This window comes from Olea europaea, chromosome 16, assembly GCF_002742605.1.
Source record: "Olea europaea var. sylvestris chromosome 16, O_europaea_v1, whole genome shotgun sequence".
Taxonomy (NCBI): Eukaryota; Viridiplantae; Streptophyta; class Magnoliopsida; order Lamiales; family Oleaceae; genus Olea; species Olea europaea.
The window spans coordinates 1,771,715-1,782,270 of record NC_036252.1 but is presented as its reverse complement, the minus strand read 5'-3'; the positions used below and the strand labels follow the sequence as shown (position 1 = coordinate 1,782,270).

The window sequence follows — 10,556 nt, the reverse complement described above, 5'->3', positions numbered from 1 at the left end:
GACTTCTATTAGAGATATAGATTTGGTCACATGGTCGACTAAGTATAAAGGCAATTTTTTTAAGACAATTTCAGTTAATTAATCTAGATTTAAGGTCTTAACTTCACGCAATCGACTGAATTATTAACATATTTTTACCCATAAATTTTATTACGTATTCTCTGAATTTAACTATCACGAAAACGTCCTATTTAAGAATTACCAAGTTGTTACTCCATTTGTGGTTGAAGGCATTAGGAATTCTTGATTTCAACAACTTTCTTTTGACCCTCTTTTCTTCACAATAGAATGAAATATTCAATAAAATACAACTTACTATTAACTTGTCGAAATGTTTCTTCCTCAGGTTGTAAACTTGTCAATCTTGGCTTTTATGAAGTTGATTTGACATTTTCTTTTTGTTACGCACATTCAATCATATTAAAAGATTAAAAGAAAGATAAAATTTCATCGATTATTATGATCAATATTGTGCCCCGTTTGATTACACTAAAATCAACTTTTTAATAAATTTTGATAATACTCAACTATATTAGCAAAAATGGATGTATGACGGCAGCCTCTAAGCAAACCTCCTGACTATCTCTGCACTCTCACCTCCCTTGTCACTGAGCAATCATTTATAAACCTTAACCAGTGATCGAGACTACTTTCCTTATTGATGATGAAACGTATGATTGAAAAAATGATAAAACTTGTGTCTCATAAAATATGATTAAAAACTAATTGTCAACTTCGACTTAAATTTTTATTAACTTTTTTTGCTAAATCAAACAGGGCTTTGTATGCAAAAAGACACATCCATTTTGCAGCATCAAAATTTCCAATGCTAAGCCCCTTTGTGGGAACGTTAATCATTTACATAATTGATTCTAGTGTCAATTTTAACTCATTGATGATAACTTTACACTCTTCCATGCCTTTTACTGTTTCACACTTCCACAATGAATTTTGTACAGAAAAATACTGTAGAATTCAACTAATAAAAGCGTGACAAAGAATGAACAGATCAATATAGCTTAACCCTACCACTTCATTGACATTATCGATGAATTTACCTTTATCGTCGTCAAGAGAAAGCATATCAAATTGTGTACTTTAAGCTTCCCTTCTTCGTTTCGAAGTTCTTATTCACTTGACAAGATTAGACTCAACAACTAACTGATTCTATTACAATTGATCTCAATCATATCAAATCTCGTCAGTCCAGTATACCAAATATGCCGGTACAGCAATTCGAAGCACATAAGTAAAAAAGAAACATCTAAATGACTGAACCATTTCTAGTGTTTGAGAAAGATTCTAGCAAAGCCCAAACTTTTTATTCTACTATCCAGTGTTCAACATGACCCATAAATTCAGATACACGAACAAAACTCGTTACAGCCGGATTTTCTCTTCCGAGATTTGCATTACAATCAGATCGAAAAAATATATATATAAAATCAGATCAATGCCACTAAAAATTGCCTAGAAAAGGAAAAGGTGAGTAGTGCAGGTCCATAGCACCAAGCAAGCAAATTCGACATATATTGCCGACTAAAAACCAAGAAAACGAGATACACAAGGACATCGATATACTTACATTTATCTAGGGTAAAATTAGATTGGTATATTAAGTTCCTGTAGCGGCTCTATCGTCTGGCCCAGCAAGCATAATCTGGAAAAATTAGTGATTATTTAATTTTTAGTTTATTTTTCTTTACTGGAAAACAGATTACAAGCGAAGAAGAGAAGAAATAAAGATTTGGGACACTTACATTACAGTCAAATGCAAATCTTCTTGCCAGCATAATAGCTGCATTTCTTTCTCTTTCTGATTCAAATGCTAAGACGAAGGACTGCCCGTCTTTTGCTTGCCAATATACTGCCTGAGCTGCCGCATTCCCACCACCTCGAACTCCACAAAGCTGAGGGTGGAAAAAAATATTATAAATGGGTGTTTTAGTCTGGTTTACGAGAAACAAAAGAAGAAGCCAAACATGTAGCAAATGTAATGGCTATAAGAATGCAAGCCTTATCACTTCGGCATAAACAAGATTTCAGTCCTTCAAAAACTAAGAAAATAGCGCCTCAAATTACTCGGTTCCGATTCAGAGCATGTTTGGCTAAAGCTTAAAAAATTTACTTATATTTTGTAAAACACTTGAGGATGAGTAAGTAATGATCATATCTTTAAATGGAAAGCATTTACTAACGATAAATTAAGGGCATGTTTGGTAGTGATTATGAGGATTGATTTTTTGACCGTTAAAGAAAAAAGTAGATCCCACCTGTGAGTAAAAAAGTCAAAAATGATTGTTGGAATAGTGAAATAACGGTCAAAAAATTGATTTTTTGGGGTGAAAAATTGCTACCAAATAGGGACCAAGTAGAACACATCCAAATGGTTTAGACAAGTTAGTGCAGATTATGATAGTTTTGACAGTAACTCAAGAGGGAACACGTTGTTAACTACAACATAACATTGAGGAAGAAAAAATAAGGATCATTGTGAATTAATGACAGAAATTTTCCTCGAACGAGAGGAGCCTCCATTAGTACACAATAAAGCTAACTTGAGATGCATTTGATACCTGCATTAAATTGGAGTAGTATTCTTTTGCCACTGTCGTCTTTCCTTTGCAAAGTTTCATTCTCATCTTCCCCACATGCAGTACATGGATAGACTGCGACTGGTTATCCACCCCATTAATCTGGATAATAACTACCTGAAAAGCATTTATAATTCTGCATAAAAACAAGGGAAAAGTGGAAAAGTTTTTGATGTGCACCTACGAAAAGGACAGGATCTATATCTAATGAAAAGAATAATATACAACCAATTTACATTATGAGATTGAAACTACTTACAAAATCCTTGTGTAGTATTTGAATGTAAATGTGAAAAACTAGAATGGCTAATTACTTCATGGTAGACAATACAGACATGTTTGGTAGATAGTAGTGGACAGCAATCGATCGTTCATTGGTAAAAAAATTTAGCTTCTTTTCTTCTTAAATAATACCGAGACAATCCAATCCACCTTACCACACACTGTATATGAACACGTGTTCGCAGACAACATATTTTTCAATAAAAAGAATATTTACATTGAATTCAGTGTCATGCCTTCGCACCAATGCTTCTACGTAGTTCCCTAATCCAGCCGCTGTTCGGGAAAATGGAATCAGAATTATTGAAGTATACAGACAACTAAATCTGGAGTTAGCACATGGAAATTTATGTCAACGGACCCGGATCGATTGGAGTAGTGGTTCTCACTGTTATTGTTTGACCATCCGTCATAATAACAGCCTCTAGAAATCGTCCAACATCAAAAGGCTCAGCCAAGAACATGAAGTAACAATACCAGAAAAAAAAAATCTTTATTTTTTTTAAAAAAAAAAAAAAAAAATAATTAAAAGAAAAAAAAAAAAAAAAAAAAAAAAATTAAAAAAAAAAAAAAAAAAAAAAAAAAAAAAAAAAAAAAGATTTCACTTTGAATAGACATGTTTCACCTGATATAAGCTCCTTTTTGCCACATTCAGAGGTTGAACGGTACCATTGAATATTACATTCTGAAATTTCTCGAGCTCTATCAGAACAATGATATATCACTAGATATGAACCCAATGCCTCTGTACCATCTATTTCATATAAGTAAGGAGTATTTTCCTTGCCCTTCTTGCTCATTGTCAGCTGAAATGTTTTAAGAGAATGAACATGTAAGAGATCCAACCTCATGTATTTTTCAAATTCGCCGCATAAAAGTTGATCCTTACGAGTACTTGTAGATAATAGTACTCAATTAAAATTTCAGAAAAGCAATAAGTCCTATAACTCCTAATAACATCCAGAAAATGCATTTGCAAAAGGCAAACAAATTGATTACTAGAAGGAATCAAATCAAATCAAATTCTTTTTTTGGAGAACATCTTATCCCTGACAAGGGCCTTTTGCAGATCTCTCTCATTTTTCAGATCTTATATTTCAGCTCAGCTCTGCAATAATGCAGCAAAATTTCGTACCTCCATCATGGAAACTTAACATTTCACACTAATCTATAGCTTTCTTATTATATAATACATAAACATAGGCACAATTCTTAAATGGACATCATTATTTAATTTGTTAATATTTGTGAAGCGAGAAACAGAAAATATATGACTAAATAAAACAGAAACCTCTTTCTGGAGCTTTAGGTAACGCTTGGATTTCTCAGCAAGTTGAATCCTTAATGCTTGAAGCTCGTGTTCCATATCCATGACCTGTAAAATTAGTATTTCTTGCATCACATCCTCCAGCATGTGGAAGAGAAAGATTGTTATCATGGGATATAATGGAAAAAATACTCTAAATACAAAAAATAAAAAATAAAAAAATCCTGAATGATAATGGAATATTTAAATAAAGTTTTACTTTGGCATTTATGTTATTGAAAAAATATCAGAAATCTTTTAGATGATAAATTAATTTTATAGAAACAGGCAGAGAATGAGCACATGCCATCAGAAACTTGCAATAGATCATTTAAAAAATCAGTCATGTACATACCTGTTAGCCGCGTATAAGCCCAAATAAGAATGTTGTAAAGTTTCAAGATAAGATATAAATACCTTGCTAGGCTGATGCAGCATTCTGATCCGTCTAGCCTCACGCACATCTTTCATTAATTCTTCCAGATCCTAATCATTAAAATAAAAAGCATTACATTAGTGAAGTGTGACTGTTAACATAATACAGTATCGACTCTAATTACTGGTAAATTTCACATACAGCAGGTGCTGATGAAAACAGATTTGTAGATCCGACTACAACAAGGTTCCAGACAGTAATGGAATGTTCATACGTGCAAAAAAATCACCATAGGAATACCTTCATAGCGTAAAACATATACCAATCATGTGCTGGTTATTCTATACGCAATAATGGCCAAAAATATATAAAAACATCAAAATACATATTTAATATGAACTCAGAGACCAATAAAAATCTTGATCAAGATTCTAGATGCAATAATAGAAAGAATATATAATAATATCAAAAGCATTTTCCATATAATTACGCAGAATTGTCTCCACCCAAAAAGTAAGAGAATGCAACCAAAGAATAAAAAAAAAAGGGATTCTCAAAATCTATGACAGCAGACTCAAAATCTATGACAGCAGATGTGATACAAAAGTAATGTTATTAACTTCTTCGACTTGGATGCTCTAAGAGAGTATGACGCCATTATGAAAAACCGGTTTGGTAACAGAAGCAACACGACCATATTAAAAGTTTTCTTGAATATGAATGTAAACAAAAGAATTGTAACAGTACCTGCTTTCCTAAAGCTCGTGACATTCGTTCATGTTCCTGAAGAGCCTCTTCCACTCTCTGGACTGCTGCTCTAGCATTCTCAATTTCAGCCCGTGCAAAAGCCCTTTCTTCGTCAACAAGTTTTTTAGCATCTTGTGAAGCCTGCAAAACCATACAAAGTTATCAGAAGACAACAAAGACGGGAAGAGTTTATACAGAAAGTTTCTTGAATATGTCTGTGTCTAGGATTCGGGTATGAGCATCCAGTGCAGGTACATATCTAGAAATCGGATTCTTGTCTCTAAAATAAAGGATATGGAGATACAGCTAAAAGAGATCCAAAATTTAGACATGGGCACGTGGATATCTTGTAAACGTAAAAATTAGTTTAGAAATTTATATAATTAAAATTCTCGATGCATATATGTATATATAATCTATAAAAAATTACATTGCAAATTGTGATACTTCATTTGAATTTTAAATAAAAATTAGAAATCATTTTAAATACAATACCAAAATAACAAAAATGATATAAAGGATCTGATCTCATACTAGACATGTATTTCCCCATAAAATCTAATATCTTCCCATGTACGTGGACATCAGATTTTTACTCCTTGGTACATTTGTTCTAAGTGATGAAGGAAGATTAACAAACAAAGAAAACAGTTGGCAAACAGATTTTCTTGGAAACAAGATAGAATATGCATGGATGAAAATAAAAATGATTTAGATGACAGAAAGACAAGATTCAACTTGCACTATACACCTTCTTGTACATGTTTTGGCATAACATTAGGCCCTATTCTCAATTATCTGGATTAAGGGAAAGAAATATTTGTATATCTTAAGCCCCTATTTGGTAGAGATTAAGATCTTGAGTTTAATCTAAGTCAAAATCAACAATTAATTTTAATTACATATTTCATAAGACCCGCAATTTTTCAATCATACGTTTCATCAACTTTTATCAAATTCTACTAAAAAGCTTTAATCCCCACCTAACTGGGGCGAAATGAAACTGTGAACACTATGATTTGTACAAAATATGGAAAAATAAAGATTGTGGTACATAGCAATTGATCAAATTATAAAATGTCTAATTCTCTGTCATAATAGCATATCCAACATGAAACGTGCAATTTAATTTGCATCTTTCACCTAGTTATTAGACAAAGAAACAGATATTTCCAGAACTCACATAGAACCATGTCCTACGTCCCTAAATCCATATCCTTGTTGTGTTATGCATAGACACAGAAGGCTGGAAGTGGTGGATCATGCACAGAAACATTTATTTCTTATTAGAATTTTCTACAAAAACACCTTAAAAGGAAGGAAATGACACACATCACAAAACATGTGTTTATTTTACCTGCTTCAGAAAAGTAGCAAGCTTTTTCACTTCGTCCTTTTCTTGAATCAGCTCTCCTTCCCTCTGAGTTAACAAAACTGCTAAAGCTTCAACCTGGAAACAATATAAATACCGGCGGGTAGTATAAGTGGGAAACATTCAACAGTATAGTGATCCTCAGAGACTCAAAGGACATCCATGTAATAACCAATAGCATATCTCGCTAAAGGTTCAAAACAAGATATGTTAAAGGCAATGAAACCGAAGAGTATTCTTCCTTGGAGGAACACAAGTTGAGAATAGGTAGAGAGAGAGAGATAGTAAGTGAAACAAGAATTTAGCATCCTTTTCAATAGTGAATTATGCATACTAGCTCTTCCATTCTGTCATTTCAACAGGATTCCATTTATCTTCTCTGCATTTTCTGGAGAGGTTAACTAGATATATCTGCCTCGAACAAGTTTATTTAGTTCCATTGTTTCAGCAAAGAAATACAAAGAAGTTTTCCCCTTCATATCACATTTCTATGCAAGTTTGTTCCCAAGACCAGGTAAGTCTGACTTCAATGCTCATAGTTGAAGATTTTGATTAAATATAGTTCATCCTCATGCATTTGCACCTTATATCAATTCGATGGTCTAGCAGTGCACTCATTTGGTATGACAGCATTGAAAAGAACCATAGAATTATGACAGCAGTTAAGGTTCACAAAAGAAAATAAAACCCACAAACTAACCATAGCAATAGCTTCCTCGACATCATCTTTGTTTTTACTAGCTACACGTCCTCTCAAAGCTTCAAGAGCATCTCTGAGCTTCTTTAGAATCACGTGTTTCTCCAATGAAGCTGCCTCTTTGAGTCTCGCCTGGCGCCCATAAATAAAGGGCATTTAGGATCGTCATAGGGGCAAATATTACTCAATAAATACACATTATTTTCAGAAGTTTGATACGGAATAAAGAGAAGACGTGTATCTTGTGGAACGTGTCATGTAGAACTTGTTAAAAACAATATTGAATAAAAACCTTTCTCTCGAGATATTGCATAACAAGATTAAATGAAAAGTGAACACTTAACAACAAGATTAAACAAGGCCAAACCTCATCAGACAACTTAGCAGCGGCAGCCAACCCTTTCTCAAATTTGCTTGCAAGATCACGAACTGAAAGTCTTTTTTGCTGCTCTAGCAACAGGGCAGTTTCCTGCGCAACCACCTCTTTCATAGAAGATATTTTTGAGTTCTCTTTGACCTCCACAATCTGTTTGTTACTTCCGATTTTATAATTTGGAAATCGACTAGAGGCAAATACCACATCAGCTGACACTGGTGAAACTGCATCATTTTGCATTGTATAACTAAAATCCCGGCCTAATCTCGTCATAGTTTAATTCGCCTACAGAACACAAACGATATTTCTTCATTATACTCAGTAGATAAGACTGAAGAAAGTCCTTTCTACTGCAACTTTTCAACCTCAAATTATATAGCCGCAAGCTCAGTGTAAATTAATTACCTATATTATAAAGACTAACAGCAAAGAGATTTTTCAGTAAACCAACTTCAACAAATACAATTAAGGGACGGCTTTTATCAACCCAAATCACCACATTAAGAAATTAATCAGAAAATTGGACAGTAAAAATATAAACTTGATGTCAAAGAAAATCAACAGCCAAGAGATAGCATTTTTACCCTTGTATAATATTATTAATTACAAGTTAATAAAAAGGAAAAAAAACAAAATGTAGTTAACACAACCCATAGAAACCAATAAGGATTAGTGTAACATTAAATGAAAATCGCAAAATTTACGGTAGCCCAGACAATATTTCGAATAAAAACAGTAAATTTAAGAACAAATGATGAACTTAAAAACCCTAAAACTGTTATACCCGTGCGAGTTTGTGAGTGAGAAAGAAAAATACAAAAGGAAAGAAGAAGACAAATTGTACTCACGGATCATGTAAATATAGAAAATGGGATGATAACTAATCACAGGTTCGGCTTTATGATTAAATGAAACTCTGGACCAAACCCAACAGTTTGAATGCACGTATGAAAGCAAAGACAGGGAAAAAAAATGATAAAGAGAACAGGAAAGATGGTATTTCGTTTGAAGGTTGAAACTTAGGAAAAGGAGGCCGCTCACCCACCCCAACCCAACCCCTCTGTCTGTCTACGTGTATAGATTATGGTGGATTTTATCATTTATACATAAAAATATTTATCGAAAATGACGTGAAGGAAAAATATTAATTGTATTTGAAATTGACAAATGATAGAACATTATATAATTATTTATGTAAATCTTAATATACTTGTAGCAGCAATGTGTATCATCATTTGGCTTTTCATTGCATAATACTTGAGCACTCTTTGACGTCTAAAAGGAACTCCTTTGCCACTCTTAAAAATCAAATATTGTTTTTTGCTAATTTATTTAACAATTGCTTAAGAATAAGCAAGTTATTTTTATATTTTAGTGTTGATTAGATGACCCATATTATTTATATACAGGACTAGTTGATGGAATTCTATGTGTCTGATTCTATAGCAGAATCAACAAGTCTGTCAGATTAGACGTAGAGAAGTTGGGTGTCAGGACGGAGCCCCGTGGTATGGTACAATATTGTAAAGGTAAATTCGGGTTTAAGATTCTACATAAATAATCTATTGTAATCCTATTTAAAGTTAGTTCATTATTATCGTCGTACAGTGAATATACGCACATTGTCGAATCACTTAAGTTTTTGTGTGTCAATTCTACTATATTATTCACGTTTTCACAACACTTAGCTTACAATATTTTAAAGTTTTGCGAGTCATCAAGATGTTCGACCCAAATGTATTTTTTTAAGGATAAATAAATGAAACAGTTGAGAAATGTGTACTCTGTATAATGATAATTCGTTATTTGCTTGGACTTCAAACTTTTGCTGTTAGGGCTCCACCTGCTGCTGCTGGTAATCATTTGCACTTTTCGAATTATAATACAATACCCCTTAATTTTGTGTTAATTACGGGGAAAACCTGAATATGGACAATTTACCAGAAATAACCTGATGCCGACACATTTAACTTTCAAGGGCTGGTAAGTCCATGGGTTGTGTTTGGCCCGTGAAGTTGTACTTTTTGCTGTCCAAATCCATTGTAATACAAACCCAATTAAGCCCGTGACAGTGCTTAAACTTTTTCGTCACATTCTTATCACCAATTTTTTTTAATTAAAAGTAATGTCATTTAGTCTCAGTGAAGTTACAATCTCAATCTAGATGACTTTAATGTAACATTAAATGATAGATGAAATTAAATCAGACTTACTTAATTTCACATTTCATTCATCATATTATCTAACGCCAGCTAAAGTGAAGTTATAACTCCAGTGAGACTGAATAATATTATTCTTTAATTAATTATCGCTAACTCATTAGTAGTTCTTCTGTCAGATTAGACGTAGAGAAGTTGGGTGTCAGGACGGAGCCCCGTGGTATGGTACAATATTGTAAAGGTAAATTCGGGTTTAAGATTCTACATAAATAATCTATTGTAATCCTATTTAAAGTTAGTTCATTATTATCGTCGTACAGTGAATATACGCACATTGTCGAATCACTTAAGTTTTTGTGTGTCAATTCTACTATATTATTCACGTTTTCACAACACTTAGCTTACAATATTTTAAAGTTTTGCGAGTCATCAAGATGTTCGACCCAAATGTATTTTTTTAAGGATAAATAAATGAAACAGTTGAGAAATGTGTACTCTGTATAATGATAATTCGTTATTTGCTTGGACTTCAAACTTTTGCTGTTAGGGCTCCACCTGCTGCTGCTGGTAATCATTTGCACTTTTCGAATTATAATACAATACCCCTTAATTTTGTGTTAATTACGGGGAAAACCTGAATATGGACA

At 33.0% G+C, this 10,556-nt stretch overlaps 1 protein-coding gene across 1 annotated transcript; it reads right to left on the bottom strand.

The window, feature by feature from the left end:
- Positions 1 to 1,300: 1,300 nt before the first annotated feature.
- On the bottom strand, positions 1,301 to 8,785 carry LOC111411664 (stomatal closure-related actin-binding protein 1). Its single transcript, XM_023042217.1, has 13 exons — positions 8,599 to 8,785; positions 7,742 to 8,035; positions 7,378 to 7,506; positions 6,663 to 6,755; positions 5,306 to 5,446; positions 4,600 to 4,668; positions 4,168 to 4,251; positions 3,495 to 3,682; positions 3,238 to 3,347; positions 3,094 to 3,152; positions 2,577 to 2,711; positions 1,761 to 1,910; positions 1,301 to 1,660 (listed from the first exon to the last, which is right to left on the bottom strand). The coding sequence occupies exons 2-13, from the start codon at positions 8,021 to 8,023 to the stop codon at positions 1,616 to 1,618; spliced, it is 1,485 nt and encodes a 494-aa protein (XP_022897985.1). The 5' UTR covers positions 8,024 to 8,035; positions 8,599 to 8,785; the 3' UTR covers positions 1,301 to 1,615.
- Positions 8,786 to 10,556: the final 1,771 nt, after the last annotated feature.

What these genes read in the sequence shown, in the direction of transcription:
- LOC111411664 (XM_023042217.1), bottom strand. Translation starts at nt 8,023, where the DNA reads ATGACGAGATTAGGCCGGGATTTTAGTTATACAATGCAAAATGATGCA. An exon ending in CTGCTAAGTTGTCTGATGAG is followed by an intron (nt 7,507 to 7,741) that starts GTTTGGCCTTGT and finishes TATGGGCGCCAG; the next exon opens with GCGAGACTCAAAGAGGCAGC. An exon ending in CACTACTCCAATCGATCCGG is followed by an intron (nt 3,153 to 3,237) that starts GTCCGTTGACAT and finishes TTTCCCGAACAG; the next exon opens with CGGCTGGATTAGGGAACTAC.